Genomic DNA, 23,704 nt, shown 5'->3' on the forward strand with positions numbered 1-23,704 from the left:
ATAAGTATATGCATATTCTAGTTACTGGGTAGGATTAGTAACCAGATTAAATCGGGTACATTTTTTTTATCCAGACGTGCAAATGCTGCCCCCTAGCCCTAACAGGTTAAACACAATGTAACTCCAAGTCAATCACACTTCTGTGAAATCAAACTGTTCACTTAGGAAGCAACACTGATTGACAATAAATTTCACATGCTGTTGTGCAAATGGAATAGACAACAGGTGGAAATTATAGGCAATTAGCAAGACACCACCAATAAAGGAGTGGTTCTGCAGGTGGGGACCACAGACCACTTCTCAGTTCCTATGCTTCCTGGCTGATGTTTTGGTCACTTTTGAATGCTGGTGGTGCTTTCACTCTAGTGGTAGCATGAGACGGAGTCTACAACCCACACAAGTGCCTCAGGTAGTGCAGCTCATCCAGGATGGCACATCAATGCGAGCTGTGGCAAGAAGGTTTGCTGTGTCTGTCAGTGTAGTGTCCAGAGCATGGAGGCGCTACCAGGAGACAGGCCAGTACATCAGGAGACGTGGAGGAGGCCGTAGGAGGGCAACAACCCAGCAGCAGGACCGCTACCTCCGCCTTTGTGCAAGGAGGAGCAGGAGAAGCACTGCCAGAGCCCTGCAAAATGACCTCCAGCATGCCACAAATGTGCATGTGTCTGCTCAAACGGTCAGAAACAGACTCCATGAGGGTGGTATGAGGGCCCGACGTCCACAGGTGGGGGTTGTGCTTACAGCCCAACACCGTGCAGGACGTTTGGCATTTGCCAGAGAACACCAAGATTGGCAAATTCGCCACTGGCACCCTGTGCTCTTCACAGATGAAAGCAGGTTCACACTGAGCACATGTGACAGATGTGACAGAGTCTGGAGACGCCATGGAGAACGTTCTGCTGCCTGCAACATCCTCCAGCATGACCGGTTTGGCGGTGGGTCAGTCATGGTGTGGGGTGGCATTTCTTTGGGGGGCCGCACAGCCCTCCATGTGCTCGCCAGAGGTAGCCTGACTGCCATTAGGTACCGAGATGAGACCCTCAGACCACTTGTGAGACCATATGCTGGTGCGGTTGGCCCTGGGTTCCTCCTAATGCAAGACAATGCTAGACCTCATGTGGCTGGAGTGTGTCAGCAGTTCCTGCAAGAGGAAGGCATTGATGCTATGGACTGGCCCGCCCGTTCCCCAGACCTGAATCCAATTGAGCACATCTGGGACATCATGTCTCGCTCCATCCACCAATGCCACGTTGCACCACAGACTGTCCAGGAGTTGGCGGATGCTTTAGTCCAGGTCTGGGAGGAGATCCCTCAGGAGACCATCCGCCACCTCATCAGGAGCATGCCCAGGCGTTGTAGGGAGGTCATACAGGCACGTGGAGGCCACACACACTACTGAGCCTCATTTTGACTTGTTTTAAGGACATTACATCAAAGTTGGATCAGCCTGTAGTGTGGTTTTCCACTTTAATTTTGAGTGTGACTCCAAATCCAGACCTCCATGGGTTGATAAATTGGATTTCCATTGTGTGATTTTGTTGTCAGCACATTCAACTATGTAAAGAAAAAAGTATTAAATAACATTATTTCTTTCATAAAGATCTAGGATGTGTTGTTTAAGTGTTCCCTTTATTTTTTTGAGCAGTATAAATAGGTAACTCTTAATCCATTATAAGGCACAGGATGCAGATCTATAACACCTCAGTTTTTTCAGCAATAGGTTATGATCAATAATAGCTGCACTGAAGTCTAACAAAACAGCTTCGACAATCTTCTTACTATGAATTTCTTTCAGCCAATCATCAGTCATTTGTGTCAGTGTCAAGTGTGTTGTTCATTTGTTTTCTGTAAAATAACTTTGTATTTGGTCAAACTGATTTTTTCCAAAACTTTGCCAAGTTGAGGTTGATTGGTCAGCTGTTTGAACCATTAAAGGTTGCTCTGCTATTCTTGGGTAGCGGAATGACCTTTGCATCCATCCAGGCCTGAGGGCACGCACCGTCTTCTAGGCTTAATAGAAGATGTGTCAAACAGTAGTTGCAATGTATTCCGCTACCAACATCAGCAATTTAGGAAACTATGCAGTATTTTTTAAAGTATTATTTCTTACACTGTTACCCCAGGAAATCTTAAGTCTTATTACATACAGCCGGGAGGAACTATTGGATATAAGAGCACTGTCAACTCACCAATATTACGACCAGGAATACGACTTTCCCGAAGCGGATCCTTCGTTTGGTCCACCACCCAGGACAATGGATTGGATCCCAGCAGGCGACCCAAAACAACGGTGCTGCAAAAGGGATAGACAGAGCAGTCTTCTGGTCAGGCTCCGTAGATGGGCACATCGCCCACCACTCCCGAGTATACTACTAGCCAATGTCCAGTCTCTTGACAACAAGGTAGACGAAGTCCGAGCAAGGGTTGCCTTCCAGAGAAACATCAGAGATTGTAACAGTCTCTGTTTCACGGAAACATGGCTCACTCGGGATACGTTATCAGAGTCGGTACAGCCACCTGGTTTCTTCATGCATCACGTCGACAGAAATAAACATCTCTCTGGTAAGAAGAAGGGCAGGGGTGTATGCCTTATGTTTAATGGGCCATGGTGTGATCATAACAACATACAGGAACTCAAGTCTTTTTGTTCACCTAACCTAGAATTCCTTACAATCAAATTCCGACCGCATTATCTACCAAGGTAATTCTCTTTGATTATAATCACAGCCGTGTACACCCCCCCCCCAAGCAGACACCTCGACAGCCCTGAAATAACTTCATTGGACTCTCTGTGAACTGGAAACCACATATCCTAAGGCTGCATTTATTGTAGCTGGGTATTTTAACAAGGCTGGGTATTTGTAGCTGGGTATTTTTTCCAGCCCGCGACCCGAATATTATTGAACCCTCGCAAGGCTGCCAGCCCAGACGGCATCCCTAGCCGCATCCTCAGAGCATGCGCAGACCAGCTGGCTGGTGTGTTTACGGACATATTCAATCAATCCCTATCCCAGTCTGCTGTTCCCACATGCTTCAAGAGGACCACCATTGTTCCTGTTCCCAAGAAAGCTAAGGTAACTGAGCTAAACAGCTATCGCCCGTAGCACTCACTTCCGTCATCATGAAGTGCTTTGAGAGACTAGTCACCTCCATATCACCTCCATGTTTAACAGTGAGAATGGCAGAATGTTGAACTTACTAAATGACTGAGAGTTTGACTGTGTGATATTAGGTTGCTTCTTGTGTAAATATTTTCCGTCTGGATTTTAATGATTTGTATTGTATCTCCACCTGACACCCTAGACCCACTCCAATTTGATACCGCCCCAATAGGTCCACAGACGACGTAATCGCAATCACACTGCACACTGCCTAACCCATCTGGACAAGAGGAATACCTATGTAAGAATGCTGTTCATCGATTACAGCTCAGCATTTAACCCCATAGGACCCTTCAAACTCGTCATTAAGCTCGAGACACTGGGTCTCGACCCCGCCCTGTGCAACTGGGTCCTGGACTTTCTGACGGGCCTTCCCCAGGGGGTGAGGGTTGGAAACAACACCTCCACCCCGCTGATCCTCAACACTGGGTCCCCACAAGGGTGTTTTCTCAGCCCTCTCCTGTACTCCCTGTTTACCCATGACTGCGTGGCCATGCACGCCTCCAACTCAATCATCAAGTTTGCAGACGACAGTGGTAGGCTTGATTACCAACAATGACGAGACGGCCTACAGGGAGGAGGTGAGGGCCCTCGGAGTGTGGTGTCAGGAAAATAACCTCACACTCAACGTCAACAAAACAAAGGAGATGATCGTGGACTTCAGGAAACAGCAGATGGAGCACCCTCTATCCACATCGACGGGACCGTAGTGGAGAAGGTGGAAAGTTTTAAGTTCCTCTGCGTACACATCACGGACAAACTGAAATGGTCCACCCACACAGACAGAGTGGTGAAGAAGGCGCAACAGCGCCTCTTCAACCTCAGGAGGCTGAAGAAATTTGGCTTGTCACCAAAAATACTCACAAACTTTTACAGATGCACAATCGAGAGCATCCTGACGGGCTGTATCACTGCCTAGTATGGCAACTGCTCCGCCCACAACCGCAAGGCTCTCCAGAGGGTAGTGAGGTCTGCACAACGCATCACCGGGGGTAAACTACCTGCCCTCCAGGACACCTACACCACCCGATGTCACAGGAAGGCCAAAAAGATCATCAAGGACAACAACCACCTGAGCCACTGCCTGTTCACGCCGCTATCATCCAGAAGGCGAGGTCAGTACAGGTGCATCAAAGCGGGGACCGAGAGACTGAAAAACAGCTTCTATCTCAAGGCCATCAGACTGTTAAGCAGCCATCACTAACATTGAGTGGCTGCTGCCAACATACTGACTCAAATCTCTAGCCACTTTAATATTTAAAAATTGGATGTAATAAATGTATCACCAGTCACTTTAAACAATGCCACTTTATATAATGTTTACATACCCTACATTACTCATCTCATATGTATATACTGTACTCTATACCATCTACTGCATCTTGCCTATGCCGTTCGGCCATCGCTCATCCATATATTTCTATGTACATATTCTTATTCATTCCTTTACACTTGTGTGTATAAGTTAGTTGTTGTGAAATTGTTATATTACTTGTTAGATATTACTGCATGGTCGGAACTAGAAGCATAAGCATTTCACTACACTCGCATTAACATCTGCTAACCATGTGTAGGTGACCAATAAAATTTGATTTGATTTGATTTTGATTTACCATCTAAGTTGTCAGTACCAGGTGGCTTGTCCTTATTTATAGATAGCAACAAAAAATAACACCTCTTCCACACCCACTTTGCAGAACTCAAAACTACCGCGCTTAACTTTCATTATTTGGTCCGTTATGCATGAATATGAAGCAATTTGCTAATCTTGTCAACAAAAAAGTTATTAAAGTGATTGGCAATATCAAAGGGTTTTGTTATGAACAAGCCATTTGACTCAATGAAGGATGAAGCCGAGTTCACTTTTTTGCCGAGAATATAATTTAAAGTACTCCAGAGCTTTTTACTATCATTCTTTCTATAATTTAACTTTGTTCCATATTATAGTTTATTTTTCTTTAGTTTAGATTTCTCAATTTACTGTGTTTGCCAGTCTGCTGTGTTGTCACACTTATTTTCTATTCTTTTTGCCTCATCCCTCTCAGCCATCACTTTTTCAAATTCATAATCTATTGTGATTTGGCAGTTCTAACAGTCAGTTTCTGGATGGGCACGTGCTTATCAGTAATTGTAAGAAGCCGTTTCATAAATGCTTCAAGTGCAGAGTCAGGTTGTTCCTCATTACACACATCAGAAGAACAAATATTGTTCACATCTTCGACATAGGATTCATTGCAAAACCTGTTGTATGATCGCTTATAAACAATTTTAGGTCCAGTCTTTGGAACCTAGTTTTTTCTAGATATGGCTATTATATTCACTGCACCCGATGGGTGTGGATACTACTTTAGAGCAGATTCATGCAGCATTAGTAAAGATGTGATCAGTATATGTGGATGATTTAGTTCCTGTTCTGTTTGTAAATACCCTGGTAGGTTGCCTGATAGCCTGTGCCAGATTGCAGGCATTGGTTACAACTTGAATCTTCTTTTTGAGTGGACAGCTTGATGACAACCAGTCAATATTTATGTCATCCAGAACATATACCTGTTGATATCACATACACTACACATACATCGAGCATTTCACACATATAGTCCAAGTACTGACTTTTAGTACTCAGTGGTCTATAGCAACTTCCTACAAGAATGGGCTTTAGTTGAGGCAGATGAACCTGTAGCCATATTACTTCAACATCATCTGACATGAGATCCTCTCTCAGCCTAACAGGAATATGACTCTGGGCATACATGGCAACTCCTCCTTCATTTGCATTTCTATATTTCCTATATATTCTATAACCATGTATAGCTACTACTGCATCATCAAATTAATTATCTAAGTGTGTTTCACCAATGGCCAGAATATGAATGTCTTCTGATGTTAGTAAGTTGTACATTTCATGAACCTTGTTTCTCAGGCTACATACTTTAACAATATGCGCTATGTTTAGTACTTTTCTGGGTTGCTTGTTTGTTTTTAGTACTATTCTGAGAGGCTGATCCAAGGTAGACATGTCAGTGACATTTACATTTGAGGCTATGGTACTGAGGGAGCTGCCAACAGTGGAATTAAATTCTATGGGCATACGATTATTGCTGACAATACCCTCGAAGTTAACAGTTAAACGAACATAAATAAGGTTACTTACATTGACTTTACTTATTTCTCAGGGGTATAATACAATTTCTATATCCTCTGTTGCTTATTATGACAGGGAGGACTGGAGCGCTACCAAACCCAGACCGTCAGTCTCTTAAAGGGATACTTCATGATTTTGGTAATGAGGCCCCTTATCAGATGAACTTGTGGATACCATTGTTATGTCTCTGTGTCCAGTATGAAGGAAGTTAAGTGGTAGTTTCGTGAACCAATGTTAACTAGCATTAGCACAATTAATGTAAGGCTATGGGTATCTGCTGCTAGCATGCTAGCAGATACCATAGACTTCCAGTCATTGCACTAACACTAGTTAGCAATTGCGCTGGTGCTAGTTAGCAACTTCCTTCAAACTGCACAAAGAGACACAAAAATGGTATCCATGAGTTCATCTGACTCTGAGTAAGTAGATAATGGGCCTCATTGCCAAAATCCAGAAGTATCCCTTTAAGCAGTTTGCTATGTTGTTGGAGATAATCCTGGACCCTTCTCTTTTAAAGATGATGAAATGTTGCCACTCCAGAATCTCCCATATGTGTTCAATTGGGTTGAGATCTGGTGACTGAGATGTGCGCGGGCGCACACAGACACGCACACACACAGGTGTGGTTCGTATGTTAATTAATAAGCAATTAACCAACCATCATGCTTAGGATCATGTATAAAAATGATCAGTTGTCCATTGTTTTGGCTACCATAGCTAGAAGAAGAGATCTCAATGACTTTGAAAGAGGGGTCTCAAAGGAGCATAGGGGGTTTAAAGTGTGTGTGTGTGTCTCAGTCACCAGATCTCAACCCAATTTAACTCCTATGGGGGATTCATTAGACAGCATTTCATCATCAACAAAACACCAAATTATGGAATTTGTCATGAACGAATAGTGTTGCATCCCTCCAATATAGTTCCAGAAACTTGTAGAATCTATGCCAAGGCGCGTTGAAGCTGTTCTGTGGTGGCCCAAAGCCCTATTAAGACACTTTATGTTGGTGTTTCCTTCATGTTGGCAGTTACCTGTATGTGTCTACTAGTCAGAGCTAGCAGATTAGTAATGGTAGAGGCAAGTGATAGTGTGTGATGTTGGGGGGAGGGAGGGCTAGATAAGAGTACAGTACCTCCCAGTCCTTCTCCAAGTCGCAGAGCTTCTCAGCATACATGTCTAAAGCTTAAAAAAGTGTTTTAACTCCCAATTAAATCTCTATGGTGATCACCAGGATTTCTTGATTTATATATCATGATAGATTAATAACGTTGACTGAGCGGCATATTGAGGATAATTTCGCTGTCAGACAGGCTTGATTTGATTAATGTATTTAGAGGATGTCTGCCATTGAAATACATATTTTTGGTTTCCATGCTTAAGTTGGTCACCTCAGGACAGTAATAGGAGCTTTGGTAGTGTTTTCCTCCCAAAGTGTATGTCCACACTGAATGCATAAACAGCTGATCTCCTTAACACATTCATTCAATCTGATATACAGCTCTGGAATGATGGCTTTGACCTGCACTGAAATTGTATTATACAGTAATACACGGTCCAGAATGTTAGTCACACACTGTGTTAGAGTGCCACCAGACTAATCAACAAACTCAAAGGGTACCCCACCAACGTTCTTCCCCTGCATACCAAAACGTGTTCTCTCCACATTAAAACATGAAGACCTAGCGCTTAATGCTCTGTGCTTTTCTTTCAAACCACTAGTCTGTGGTCATTTCTGTCTTGTTAGCAAAATGGCTCCATCAAGGTCACTGCAGGGTCAAGTGATGTCACAGCAGTCATCTGTGGTGGAACGTTCTAACAGGTCAAGACAGGAAGGACGATCCTGGACGTGAGGTCATACCTCCATGAATCCTACAGCATTTTCCACCCGGTTAATGCACAACAGCACCTCATGAATATCCATTATTTACAGTTGACTGGCTGTTTGTATGACTCATAGTGTAGTGTTTCTGCTGTATAAAAATGTAGGTGCCTCTTTCTAAAAGCAGTAAAGCACACACCTACTGAATTATCCATGAGGTGTGGTGCTTGTTGCATAAAAGTTATGCATTTCTCAAAGGAATTGATGAGTTTGGACAGTGAGATAAATAGGGCGAAAGGGCCAAAGAGAGTGAGATAAATCGACACAAAGGGAAAATGAAATCGAGGGAGAAAGCGAGACAGACAGACAGCTAACGAGAAACATAGGCAGGGAGATGAAACATCTGAAAGAGAAAAACAAACTTGGACAGATCGAAAGAGAGAGACCGAGAGGTAGAGAAACACCGATAAGTTTGACCAGTCAGTTGTCTCATTACTGTGGTGTTTGATCCGAGTGCTGGTTTTCTGTCACATCAACATTGACCGCTGTCTTGCTCCTGAGTCAGACCAGCAGCTCTAGGTCTCATCGCTATTGATCTGACCGTTCACAGGTCATCCCCTGTCTGACCCTGAACGCATTCCTCTCATCCATCACCCTTGCCCGCATACATGAGTAGGGAGGTTCCTCCCCACAGCTTTATGGTGTACGTTCTGGGATTCTAAGAAATTGAAGTAGAGTTTTTACTTTGTCAATTTTCCAAAGGAACTGATCGATATCGGACATTAGTGATGATCCCCAATACATTTTCAGCTGAAAATGAATTGAAAACCTGACCTTGAGAAGAGTGTTTATTGCATGTATTTCTTAATGTGTATATTGATTAAATCATACTTAGTTGTCACACAACCTGTACCTAGTCCTATAATTCATATGTGAATCCACAGCTTAAGACAAGTTCATAGTGTGAATTTACAAGACAATTCTTAGATTTATTTTATGGTTTTGACCATGAACCCTCCCACCTCACCCTCTCTTCTTTGCCGCAGGAGGTGAGTGACACAGAAATCATGGAGCTGGTCCACAGTTCGTTGGGCCGGATGACCGTCATACGGCAGATCTTCCCTCTGTGGAGAGACACCAACATCCGCTGCATGAGGAACAACCACCGCATCTCCTCTCTGCTCTGTGATCCCCAGGAGGGCTACCTGCAGTCCCTGGAGGTCAGTGTGAAGGATAGGACTTTATTACTCTATTTGACCATCAGACCCGTCACCACCCTGTCATCACCGTAACACTGTATCCACACCATCACAGAATACTTTGTCATTCACCCAACATCACCCCATATATTGACAAGACATGACCATAACCATGACAAAAGCATGTCTGAAGGTCGGCGAGAGCGATTGGCCTGTCAGCGCTGTCACAACATTGAACATCATCATCATTCTAACACTGTCATTTCCTTCACACATCCCTCCAATGTTAAACACCTCAGTCTGTCACCATCACTATTCTGACACAGGATAACACAGGAACACAGATTTCTAATGTTAAAAATGACTTAGAAATATTCTCCATAGTCATCTAGTGTGCAATGACCATGACTTACTATTCAAACTCCATAGCTAGCATAGAACACTGTTTAGGACAGATGGTAAAATCATGTGGTATTACTTTAGACTTTATCTCTCAATTATTAATGTGAAAAAAGGTGAAGCACTGGCTAATGCCAAGTATTTGTAAGAGAGAAAAAAAGCACAGGCAAGTGCTTTTCTTTTCTGATATAGACGTGTTACCTGTGCTGGGTAAAGCACTGGCCACTTATCTATCCCTTATCTATCCCCTTTGAAGTCATGATCATGATACGTTAGTACACCAGACTTACTTTCTTAGGATTCATCAAGTGATGCATAAAGCCTTAAGTACACCAGCCAGACCATCATAAAGCTTCAGTGATAACAAATGCTTTAGGCGTTTGTAAGTGGGCATTTCCTTCTCTTCATGGTGATGTATCCTAAATAGGTATACAAATGTATAAAAATGCAATATCCTTCTTTGAATATCTGGGTATTATTCTACACACTGGTTATTTTTATATAGAGTAGAGTTCAGTACAACAGAGTACAGTACAATACAGTGTACTCAACTCTAGTGTGCTCTACTGTGTACTGTACCGAACTCTACTGTACAGTACTCTACTGAACTATACTTTTCTTTACTGTACTGTATTTTACTGTGCTGTACTGTACTGAACTATACTCTACTTTTCTTTACTGAGCTGAACTGAACTATACTGTCCTGTACAAACATTTGAACCCAACTGTGGTTTGTTACTACTATGATTTCCCATTGTACCCAATTTAATTGCAGAAATTCCATTACCGATCTTTAGGAAAATGTAGTTAACGATTTGGTAATGGAATTTCGAGTTTTAACCACTTAATAATTCATATACAAAATTGATATCAGTAAAAACACTATACCTAATTGATAGGTCTGCCTTTTAATGTCTGTGTACTTTCATTATCCTCCCTCCTCATGAGGGAGAGACATTTTAAAATAACTTAAAGATATGTGGGTTTTTGGTAACGGAATTTCAAGGCCCAAGGCAAAGTTTCTTAAACCTACAGAAGACAGAAAAATGTATCCAAAACTAAATATACAGTGCCTTCAGAATGTCTTCACACACCTTGACTTATTCCAATTAATAAAAAATTAAAAGCTGAAATGTTTTGAGTCAATAAGTATTCAACCCCTTTGTTATGGAAAGCCTAAATACATTCAGGAGTAAAAAAGGCTTAACAAGTCACATAATAAGTTGCATGGACTCATTCTGTGTGCAATAATTGTGTTTAACATGAGTTTTTGAATGACTACCTACCTCTCTGTTACCCCACACATACAATTATCTGTAAGATCCCTCAGTCGAACAGTGAATTTCAAACAGAGATTCAACCACAAAGACCAGGGAGGTTTTTCAATGCCTTGTGAAGGAGGGCACTTATCGGTAGATGGGTAAAAAGAAAAAGTATACATTAAATATCCCTTTGAGCAGGGTTTCCCAACTGGCGGCCGAGTGGTTTTATTTGCCCCCTCCAAGTTTTCTGATAAAAAAATTAAAAATAAAACAACATACATTTTTCTTGAGACATACAATACTTTAAAAACACCAGGAAATCAGCTCCAAGTGATTTCCACCATGATCGGGAGTCCCATAATTCACCTTTCAGCAGGACAATAACCTAAAACACAAGGCCAAATGTACGCTGGAGTTGCTTACCAAGACGAAATTGAATGTTCCTGAGTGACCTACTTAGAGTCTTGACTTAAATAGGCTTGAAAATGTACTGCAAAACTTGAAAATGGCTGTCTAGCAATGATCAACAACCAACTTGACAGAGCTTGAAGAATTGAAAAATAATAATGTGCAAATATTGTACAATCCAGGTGTGGAAAGTTCTTAGAGACTTACCTAAAAAGACTCACTGCTGTAATCAATGCCAAAGGTGATTCTAACTCAGGGTTGTGAATGAATACTTAGGATATTTATGTATTTATTTTTCAATACATTTGCAAACATTTCTAAAAACATTTTTTCACTTTGTCATTATGGTGTATTATGTGTAGATGGGTGAGTGTCACAGAAATCTTCGTCGTCAGACGATATAGCGAAATCATCGTCGGAGAACGTGGACCAATACGCAGAGGAGTTAGTGCTCATCATCTTAATTTATTAAATGAATGTGAACACTGAGGAAAAACCAAAAAAACGAAATAAGACTAGTAACAGTTTTACAGGCATAAATAAACGCAGTGCAAAATACAACTACCCACAACCTACCAAACAAAGACACACCTACTTATAGGACTCCCAATCAGAGGCAACTAGAAACACCTGCCTCCAATTGAGAGTCCAGCACCCAAAACTACACATAGAAAAACAAACCTAGAACCTATACCAAAACTAACACACCCCACTACACACACCACACACAAAACCCCATAATACAAAACAAATATACCTCTGCCACGTCCTGACCAAATATAATACAAATAATACCTAAATATTGGTCAGGACGTGACAGTGAGAAAAAAAAAATATTTAATCCATTTTGAATTCAGGCTGTAACACAACTAAATGTGGAATAAGTCAAGGGGTATGAATACTTTCTGAAGGCACTGTAAGTGTTGATATTATTTGGCAGGAGTCTTTACTTTAACATTATTGCGTTTCTGGTAGATGTTTTCCATCTGTTTGACCAGAAATCAAAGCCTTTTCTTATTCCACGTTTTTAGGATGGAAAATGGTTGAAAATGTATATATGCCTTAATTTCCCAAAAATATAGATATGGCTTTCTTTTGACACCCAATTTGACATGCTCCTTTGAACATCACATGTTGTTGCTCATGGGTCCTTTTATATGGAAATTACCTAGTGTGTTTATGTTTGAGCCTAACTTTTGAGCTAACTTTAAAAAAAAAAATGCATTTTGTAAACTCGATTTACCACCGTCACATAAATTTCAACTCAACAAGTGTGTTTCCTCTATACCCAATATGGCCATGTGGATTGAATGTCCAATTGAATCCTCTATGAAATGAGGAAAACAATAATTGTACATGTATTGATCTCATGGTGAACCATGATAGAATACAGGAACGGAGGTCTGAGGAATGGTGTCCTTCAGAAAATATCTCCTTATGTCATTGCTGTACCCTGCCATTCATACATGCCTTTGTTGGTGTAGCAAAATACTTCCCTTATATCGAAAGCATGCTTTGGACGTAAGCAATCCATTGTGCCTATTTTTATTCCAAATGAAAATGCCAGGGAATGTGTTTGGGCTTCTCTTTCTCCAGTGGTCCTTCAATAAATCACAATTTCCCACAGACAAGTTGGAAAAGGTATACCGTGGGTGTAATTGTGAGTAATGCTCTGTGGCATTTCAACAGACATGTCTTTTTCTATCATTAGAAAACTTGAGTTTATCTTTCATATCTCTTGTCTGTAACTTAAAAGTGGTCATTGCAGTGTCAGACTTGGTGTTTTCTGCACCCCAGGTGTCAACCACTATGGGTCTGTTTCTCCCTTTCATTCTGTGGACATGCTTATTCCCTACTGAGCAATTTATTTCCCCTAAACCTCACAGGGGCAGAGGCAGAGGCAGAGAGGAACCGCTTTTGTGTTGGTCTTGTAAACTTTCAGAAGGTTCAACAATTGATTTTGAGCATCTCGTTTTAGCTCCAACAGTTTTGGGGAGTTTTTCCTTGCCAGATCTCAAATTAGTTAATTACCTGCATGACGCTGCTGATTCTGCTCAAAACCTTTTCTAGAAGATGTTTTATTGTGTTGTTTCTCCCCAGGTCTCCAACTTGTACCTGTATGACAGTGTGCTGATGCTGGCCAATGCCTTCTACAGTAAGCTGGAGGACAGGAAGTGGCATAGCATGGCTAGTCTGAACTGCATGAGGAAGTCCACCAAGCCCTGGAATGGAGGCTGGTCTATGCTGGACACCATCCAGAAGGTAGGACGCAGACTAACTCATACGGTGTCGAAATGGATTCCTTTCATTCTTTTCACATGTATCTCAACTCTTTGAATACAGATGTACAAAGAGAATGATTCAGTCTTTTGTGTTTAGTTTCAAGTTTCAAGTTTTATTTGTCATATGTGCAGGATTCACATGGTACACACCGTCAAACTAAATGCTTACATGCAGTCTCCTTGGCGTATCAGTTTTCTTCAGCTGCCTTAGGAAGTAGAGATGCTGTTGGGCCCTCTTGACAAGAGTGGCGGGGTTGTTGGTCCATGTCAAGTGCTCGGTGATGTGGGTGCTGAGGAACTTAAAACTGCTGACTAATGCAGTTCCTTTGATGTGGATCAGTGGGACGTTCCTTCCTCTGCTTCATGAAGAAAACAATCAACTTCCAGGGCTCCCGAGTGGCGCAGTGGTCTAAGGCACTGCATCACAGTGCTAGAGGCATCACTACATCAGTGACCCTGGTTCGATCCCAGGCTGTATCACAACTGGCCATGATCGGGAGTCCCATAGAGCGGCGTGCAATTGGCCCAGCGTCGTCCTGGTTAGGGTTTGGCTGGTGTAGGCCGTCATTGTAAATTAGCATTTGTTCTTAACGGACTTGCCTATTTAAATAAAGGTTAAATAAAACAATTATTTAAAAAAATCCTTTGTTTTGCTGACATTGAGGGAAAGGTTGTTGTCCTGGCACCACAATGCCACTTCACTTACCTCCTTCCTATAGGCTGACTCGTCATTTTTGGTTATCAGGCCTACAACCGTGGTATCATCAGCCAACTTGACGATGAAGTTGGTGTCGTGCAAAGCCACGCAGTCGTGGGTGAACATATGGAATACAGCAGACGGCTGAGAACACACCCCTGGGGGGCCCCTGTGTTAACAGTCAGGGTTGAGGAGGTGTTGTTGCCAATCCTCACAGCCTGTGGTCTGCCCGTCTGGCCGATAGACATTTGGGCATGTCACCTTGTTTTTCCTGGGCACTGGGAGGATGGTGGTCTCCTTGAAGCAGGTGGGCACTACAGCCTGGGACAGAGAAATGTTGAAGATGTCAGAGAAAACACCCGCCAGCTAGTCAGCACACACTCTGAGGACCTTTGCCAGGGATGCCATCTGGACTGGTGTCTTTGTGAGTTTTCACTCTTTTGAAAGTTTTCCTCACGTCAGCCTTGTATAGCGAATGCACCTGGTCGTCCGGAGCAGCGAGTATCTTCCTGGATTCCTCGAAGCGAGCATAGAATGTGTAAAGCTCATCTGGGAAAGAGGCTTAGGTGGGCACCACACAGCTGGATTTGCCTTTGTTGTCCATTATTGTCTATAGTCCTTGCCACATGCGTTGCGAACATGAGTTGTCAAACATCAGTGCGAGTTTGAGTTTGTATTGTCTTTTTGCTTCAGCAATGGATTTGCGGAGCTCGTACCTGCTTACCTTGCACGCTTCGCACACCACTGAGTAATTGAGGTTTGTTCTGTTGACATTGAATGCTGCAGTACGTGATCTCAGCATGGTACGGATATCTCTGTTCATCAAAGGTTTTTGGTTGGGGTTTGTCCGTATTGTTATTGTGAGTACAACATCAACACATTTCCTAATGAAGCCTGTGACTGACGATGTATATTCTTCGATGTTGATGTATGAGTCTCCTTGGTGGATGAATCTTTGAACATATTTCAATCAGTATTCTCAAAACAATCCTGCAGCATTTAGTCTGCATCCTCTGTCCAATGACTCACTATTCTCTGTGTTGGTGTCTCCCTGTTGAGGAACAGAGAGGAACAGAGAGATGTGATCTGATGGTCTAGCAGGTTGTTTCTTCTTGTGGGTCAGGATACATTTTGGTGATAATTGCTTGGTTAAAATCACCCACGACAATAAAGACTGCTTCTGGGTGAGAGGTTTCTTGCTGGCTAATTATCTTGTACAGTGACTTACAGGAGCAATGCCTTGTGGCACATCGACCGATTTTTCACCAAGTCGGCTCAGGGATACTGGCCCAACGCTCTTAACCGCTATGCTACCTACCGCCCCAGATCGGGTGAAAAGGAGCTTGAGATGTTTTCAATCTCAGTACACCAGGTATTGTTGATGAGGAAACACACTCCTCCCCCCTACTCTTACCAGAAGCTGCCTTTAGATCCATACTGAAAATGGAAAAGCCATCTGGTTGAGTCGAGTATATCGTAAGCTATGTCTCTGTAAAAACAAAGCCACAGCATTCCCTGATGTCCCTCTACGATTGAAGCCTTCCTCTGAGTTCACCAAAAAAAATCCAGCGATTTCACATTTTAGCCTTCAGGATACTAGGAAGAGGAGGCCATATAGCACATCTTTTCAGCCTAGCTTGGAGTCCCCCTTTCCTTCCTCGGCTTCATTCACCAGCATTGGTTTATCCAAATTAACAAATTGGAACAAAATGTACTTGATTGCATCAATTTATAGGCTGTGATTAAACCCTTCATGAAAGTAATCATTTAGAAATGAAAATATTGAAAGGAAAAAGGACCTATTGTATTAGTAATTGTTTTCGTATGAAGTGATGATGACACTGCCTTGTTGACTAGTCATGATTACCGCTCACCATTCCCTGAGAAACCAGATGATTTTGAAATGTTTTAGGTACTTTGCACATCATCTAATGGACATCACTTTGCACCAGGCACCTGCACAGATAGGGCTCTACCTGTGCAGAGCACATGCCCCTTTGCATTTCCACTCTCCCAAGTGCCCTTTTGGGTGGTGGTATAATTTCCCACAAAATGTTTTTTTTTGTATGCATTTTGTATCATGGTTGTTCGGAACCCACTGCCAGCTAGTCGTTATCAAGTCGCCACCCCCCTCCCCCGTCCATTGGTTGCGTCTGATGATCTTCCATGTACTGAGCTTGTGCGCGCCTGGTTGTGACTTTTTCCCAGTCTGCCCTATATGGTGGTATCCAAACAGGCTTGAGAGATGCTGTCACCGGTCGAGTGTGTGTAGCTAGCTACCTAGTTTAAATATCAACAGTACTGCCACAGCAGCATAACATTTGATTAACACTTGATAACACTTGATTTAGCCTACATCATCATCAATATTCGGTCTGGTTGGCTGATATGTACAGCAGAGAGAGGCAGAAATACTAAGAGAGTAAAGGTCTTCACAGGTCCATTCCGAAATGAACGAGTGACACAAGGAGCATGGAGGAGGGAGGGAGGGAGAGACGAGAGATTGCAACTAACCAAGCTGACTCATGCTATAGTGGACTAATAGCTGCCATAGCTAGGTTTCCGGACAAGTAAGTTAAAATTACACATACCCGAAGCAATCAGATCTGACCCCAGACCGTGACATTATTTTGAATTTTGGATCTGGACCCGCTTGGGTCCTGGATCGGGTCTCGGGTATTCGGGTACAGATGGGTCTGTGAAGACCTCTAATAGAGATATAAATCACAATCAGTAAAATATCTTGAGCTAATTTACTAGCAGATTTACTAGCAAAACCCTTTTTTCATTTTGAGCACCTGCCCCCTTGAAGGTCTGTGCATGGCCCTGCTTTGCACCCCTTTTTCTACAGTAGATGTTCTTATCAGCACATGTTCCTGTCATTGACTTAAAATCAATGGTCTGTATAGAAATTGAGCTGGTAAGCTTGGTGGTCCAGCTAGTTGGACCATACAGTGCATTCAGAAACCATACAGTGCATTCAGAAACCATTCAGTGCATTTTGCTAATTTATAAAAAATAGAAAACTGAAATATTGCATTTACATAAGTATTCAGACCCTTTACTCAGTAGTTTGTTGAGGCACCTTTGGCAGCGATTACAGCCTTGAGTCTTCTTGGGTATGACACCACAAGCTTGGCACACCTGTATTTGGGAAGTGTCTCCCATTCTTCTCTGCAGATCCTCTCAAGCTCTGTCAGGTTCAGTGGGTAGCCTCGCTGCAAAGCTAGCTCTCTCCAGAGATGTTCGATCGGGTTCAAGTCCGGGTTTTGGCTGGGCCACTCAAGGACATTCGGAGACTTGTCCCGAAGCCACTCATGCGTTGTCATGGCTGTGTGCTTAGGTTCATTGTCCTGTTGGAAGGTGAACCTTCGCCCCAGTCTGAGGTCCTGAGCGCTCTGGAATAGGTTTTCATCAAGGATCTCTCTGTACTTTGCTCTGTTCATCTTTCCCTCGATCCTGACTAGTAACTCAGTGCCTACCACTGAAAAACATCCCATAGCATGATGCTGACACCACCATGGTTCACTGTAGGGATTTCCTCCAGATATGACGCTTGGCATTCAGGCCAAAGAGTTCAATCTTGGTTTCTAAGGTGCCTTTTGGCAAACTCCAAGCAGGCTGTCATGTGCCTTTTACTGAGGAGTGGCTTCTGTCTAGCCACTCTACCATAACAGCCTTTTTGGTGGAATTCTGCAGAGATGGTTGTCCTTCTGGAAGGTTCTCCCATCTCCACAGAGGAACTCTGGTGCTCTGTCAGAGTGACCATCAGGTTCTTGGTCACCTCTCTGACCAAGGCCCTTCTCCTTCGATTGCTCAGTTTGGCTGGGTGGCCAGCTCTAGGAAGAGTCTTGCTGGTTCCAAACTTCTTCCATATAAAAATGGAGTCCACTGTGTTTTTGGAGACCTTCAATACTGCAGACATTTTTTGGTACCCTTCCCCAGATCTGTGCCTCGACACAATCCTGTCTTGGAGCTCTACGGACAATTCCTTTGACCTCATGGCTTGGTTTTTGCTCTGACATGCACTGTCAGCTGTGGGATCTTATATTGGCAGGTGTGTGCCTTTCCAAATCATATTGAATCAATTGAATTTACCACAGGTGGACTCCAATCAAGTTGTAGAAATATTTCAAGGGTGATCAATGGAAACAGGATGCACCTGAGCTTAATTCCAAGTCTCATAGCAAGGGTCTGAATGCTTATAAGGTATTTCTGTTTTTATATTTGCAAACATTTCTAACAATCTGTTTTCGCTTTTTCATTATGGGGTATTGTGTGTAGATTGTTGAGAACCATTTTTTATTGTATCACTTTTATAATAAGGCTGTAACGTAACAAAATGTGGAAAAAGTAAAGGGGTCTGAATACTTTCCGAATGCACTGTTTAAGCCATACAGTATGAGTGTACAAAGTATCCTTTCCATATCACCTCATATGGATGCATCAGTATTTGGATGCATTTGTACTCCGTTGGCACTCAAGCGTAGGTTGCGTTGGGGTGTACTTATTTAAAATGTGGACACAGACATGTTCAGCAATCAACTTAGATGATTGCTGAACATGTTATAGTCCACTCAAAGCATATTAGAGATTTGAGCTTTCCTCAGTTCCTGCCTTTTAAGGCATTTTTCCTAGCCACTGTGTGTCTGACTCTGCATTGTTTGCTCTTTGGGTTTGAGGCGCAGGTTGACGTTTATTGTCGTGAAGTCTTGTCCTGAAGGCAGACTGAGCGATTTTCCCTTAGATAGGCCAGATGCAAAGTCAAAATTGACTACATTGTAAAAATGTATTAAAAGAAAAATGTGCTTTTTGGTCTTAATTTAGGATTAAGGTTAGGCATTGAGCCAGTAACCGAAAGGTTGCTGGATCGAATCCCCGAGATGACAAGGTAAAAATCTGTTATTCTGCCCCTGAACAAGGCAGTTAACCCACTGTTCCCTGGTAGGCCTTCATTGTAAATAAGAATGTATTCTTAACTGACTTACGTAGTTAAATAAAGGTTACATAAAAAAAATACAAAAATAGTGGTGTGGTTAAGGTTAGGTTTAAAATATGATTTTATGGCTTTGTGTCTGTGCCAGCTAGTGACCACTCTGCAGAGCTGCCTCCAGAACAAGAATTATATTTAAAAAAAAGACTAACCTGCATTTTGTTTTATGCTGGGTATCTGTAAAGCACTTTGGGACAACTGCTGATGTAAAAAGGGCTAAATAAAATACATTTGATTGATTGATTGATTAGACACCACTTAAAGTATCCTTGTTATTATGCTGTTGCCATAGAGACGGATCACCGGGTTAACAGGAATGATGGACTTCCGTGCCGAAGGTTCTAACTCCCACGTCCAGTTTGAGATCCTGGGGACCAGCTACAGTGAGACGTTTGGGAAAGATGTCAAACGGGTGAGTCAATGTTGAGCAACGCAAATGGTTATCCTGTTTTACTCACAGCTTTTTTTCTGATATTGATCAATTGTGTTTCGGGAACATGCAAGAACATATGCAATCATGGACACAATGTGTATTCTAATTGTGTATTGGATCGTGCCTTAAGCTTTCAGTGGGGTTCAAAACCGTTCCATAACATACGTGTCAGCGAATACTTGTCAAGTGTCAGGAGGAAGAGTGCCCTCTACTGGAGATCTTTCACCATCTCCAGGCAGGTAGTATAGTGGAGGTCGGTAACACTTTATATTAAGGTCCCTTAATGAACCATTTATAAACAGTTAGTAAAGCGTTTGCTTAACATTTATTAATCATTGCTCCTACATTTGTAAATGTCAATAAGCAGTCACTAAGTAGTAATTTACACATTTATAAACACTATTTAAAAAGATTGATTCACAATTTATAAGAATTATTAATAAGGTGTTTGATCATTATATTTACACAAGTTGTAAATTATTAATAATGAACTACTCATTTACTTTTAAACCAGTTATAAAGAAGTTATTGTCAACTCATAAGATTATTTATACGGTATTTGTAAATGGTTGATTCATGGTTTGACTCACCATTTATATACATATTTATAAATGTATTTCTGTATGTCATGAATGGGATATTTATTAACTGTTAATAAGTACATTTGTAAATGTGAGTACACACACTTACAAATACCGTAGTTGATGATTAATGTAGATCCTTATAAACCATTTACTAAACACTAGAATGGCCGGGCCTCGACAAATACAATAGCTGCCATTTTTACAGTCAAATAAATAAATGTAATATACAACATCAATTGTTTGTTTAGGCGGGTCTTAAGAAACACTATGATATTAAGAAAATGTATTTACATTTACATTTACATTTAAGTCATTTAGCAGACGCTCTTATCCAGAGCGACTTACAAATTGGTGCATTCACCTTATGATATCCAGTGGAACAACCACTTTACAATAGTGCATCTAAATCTTTTAAGGGGGGGGTTAGAAGGATTACTTTATCCTATCCTAGGTATTCCTTAAAGAGGTGGGGTTTCAGGTGTCTACGGAAAGGTGGTGATTGACTCCGCTGTCCTGGCGTCGTGAGGGAGCTTGTTCCACCATTGGGGTGCCAGAGCAGCGAACAGTTTTGACTGGGCTGAGCGGGAACTGTGCTTCCTCAGAGGTAGGGGGGCCAGCAGGCCAGAGGTGGATGCACGCAGTGCCCTTGTTTGGGTGTAGGGCCTGATCAGAGCCTGAAGGTATGGAGGTGCCGATCCCTTCACAGCTCCGTAGGCAATCACCATGGTCTTGTAGCGGATGCGAGCTTCAACTGGAAGCCAGTGGAGAGAGCGGAGGAGCGGGGTGACGTGAGAGAACTTGGGAAGGTTGAACACCAGACGGGCTGCGGCGTTCTGGATGAGTTGTAGGGGTTTAATGGCACAGGCAGGGAGCCCAGCCAACAGCGAGTTGCAGTAATCCAGACGGGAGATGACAAGTGCCTGGATTAGGACCTGCGCCGCTTCCTGTGTGAGGCAGGGTCGTACTCTGCGAATGTTGTAGAGCATGAACCTACAGGATCGGGTCACCGCCTTGATGTTAGTGGAGAACGACAGGGTGTTGTCCAGGATCACGCCAAGGTTCTTAGCACTCTGGGAGGAGGACACAAGGGAGTTGTCAACCGTGATGGCGAGATCATGGAATATGACATGATATTTCAAATTAACAGAATTATAAGGGCACAAGGCGAGACCCAGATGCAGACACAGGAGGCAGATGGTTAGAGTCCAAGATGTTTATTAACAATCCAAAAGGTGTAGGCAAGAGAATGGTCGTGGCCAGGCAAAAGGTCAAAACCAGTTCAGAGTTCCAGAGGTACAGAATGGCAGGCAGGCTCGAGGTCAGGCCAGGTAGAATGGTCAGGCAGGCGGGAATGGAGTCCAGAAAAACAGGCATGGGTCAAAACTGGGAAGACTAGTAAAAGAGAATAGAAAAGCAGGAGCACGGGAAAAACACGCTGGTTGACTTGAACATACAAGACAAACTGGCACAGAGAGACAGGAAACACTGGGATAAATACACTGGGGAAAATAAGCGACACCTCGAGGGTGTGGACAGGTGCAACAGATCAGAGCGTGACAAGAATAGCATGTTTTGTTCTTTTGAAATACAATTGAAATGTGGAATTCTTTTGAAGTTCAGTCTACCTTCAGGTCAAAACTGTTCTTTGCCAATATATTTTCAACATGGTGATGGACGAAGGATAAGGCTTGAAAATGTTCCTCAAACCAGCGATGGAAGGTGTCGCTGTACTCCTAATTATCCCATTTATCCAAGCTGCGGAATTGAGATAATTTAAATAATGCAAATGTTTCATAATACTGCTTTTTTCGTAAGCATGCTAGGCTAGCAAATGCTAAAGTAGCACATTGAATTACACAACGCTAACGTCAGAAACTTTAGATTAGGACCTGCAAAATAGTTTAGTAATAATTAGTAAATGGTTTATAAGGATCTACATTAGTTAACAACTGAGGTATTAGTAAGTGCAAGAACTCACATTTATAAATGCACTCATTAACAATTAACAATTATAAACTGGGTGGTTGGAGACCCAATTTTCTTTACTGCTCTAATTACATTGGTAACCAGTTCATAATAGCAATTAGGCACCCTGGGGGTTTGGGGCATGACTAATATCCCACGGCTAAGGGCTGTGTCCAGGTACTCTGCATTGCGTCATGCGTAAGAACAGCCCTTAGCTGTGATATATTGGCCATATACCACGCCCCCTCGGGCCTTATTGCTTAGGCATACCATTCATAACCTATATAAATACATGTATAAATATACATATAAATGGTGAGTCAATCCATTAATCAACCTTATAAATAATCTTATGAGTTGACAATAACTCCTTTATAACCAGTTTATATGTACATTTGTAGTATATTATTAATTATTTACAAATTGTGAACATACTGTGATCCAATGACTCTATATATGAATGGACAAAGCAATCGATCACGTGACACCATTTATTCCTATGTGAAAACTCAATAGCGCACTAAAGCTAAATTAAGTTGGAAAGATGGGCAGGTTGAGCTACTCCAGGAAGTGACATTGCAGGCTAGTTCATTGCTGCCCCCTCTCATTGACTAACTCAAGTTGAAGGCCGACCATGGTACTGCAGGCTGCCATTAGCAGCTCAATTATCCTTATAACTTCTTCTGTGCGATTTTAAAATAAATGGTTCAAGGACATACATCTGGTGTATAAGAATCAATTATTGGTACCATGATTGTCTCCAAAAAAAGATATATTTACATGAAAATTGACCACAAATATAGCTTTATTTCCAATCACAATAATGTGGGTTCTTGTTTTTTGCTAACAATGCCTGCAGTACTACTTTTTGACTTTGAACTTCCCTGCTATGATCAAACACCTTATTAGTTATCTTATAAATCATTAATAAATCGTTTAAAGTGTTTATAAATGTTTACAGAACTATTTAGAGATTGCATATTGACATTTACAAATATAAGAATAATGATAAATAGTAAGTAAACTATTTACAAACAGTTTATAAATGGTTTAATAAGGGAACTTAATATAAAGTGTTCCCTGAAGGTCAGACAAACACAGCAATACCAGCTTAAAGAGATGCATAATATGTTCTGCAGGTGCAGTGTTGTAGTGTGTCAATAACTATCGCAGACTATTTACTTCTGATACTCATTAGTGGGCCAGTTATCTAAAATGGAAAAACCACAAGTGGAAATTAGACAACATCAATAAGGAGACAAAACATCAATAAATAGTGTGTGTGTGTGTATGTGTGTCTGTGCATGTGTATATGTGTGCCTGTGGTGTGCAAGTCTGCGTGTGTGCGTACATGCAAGTGTG

General features: G+C 42.0%; 1 protein-coding gene across 3 annotated transcripts in view; it reads left to right on the forward strand.

Moving 5' to 3' along the window:
- LOC106607602 (glutamate receptor ionotropic, delta-1) overlaps nt 1–23,704 on the forward strand; it is a 480,220-nt gene that overhangs the window by 359,465 nt on the left and 97,051 nt on the right. For all 3 annotated transcript variants that reach the window (XM_014204697.2, XM_014204704.2, XM_014204701.2), the window contains 3 exons: nt 9,167–9,340; nt 13,489–13,650; nt 19,653–19,772. In XM_014204697.2, the coding sequence (XP_014060172.2) occupies nt 9,167–9,340; nt 13,489–13,650; nt 19,653–19,772 (456 nt within the window). The remainder of the gene's footprint in view (nt 1–9,166; nt 9,341–13,488; nt 13,651–19,652; nt 19,773–23,704) is intronic.

This window comes from Salmo salar, chromosome ssa01 (assembly GCF_905237065.1).
Source record: "Salmo salar chromosome ssa01, Ssal_v3.1, whole genome shotgun sequence".
Taxonomy (NCBI): Eukaryota; Metazoa; Chordata; class Actinopteri; order Salmoniformes; family Salmonidae; genus Salmo; species Salmo salar.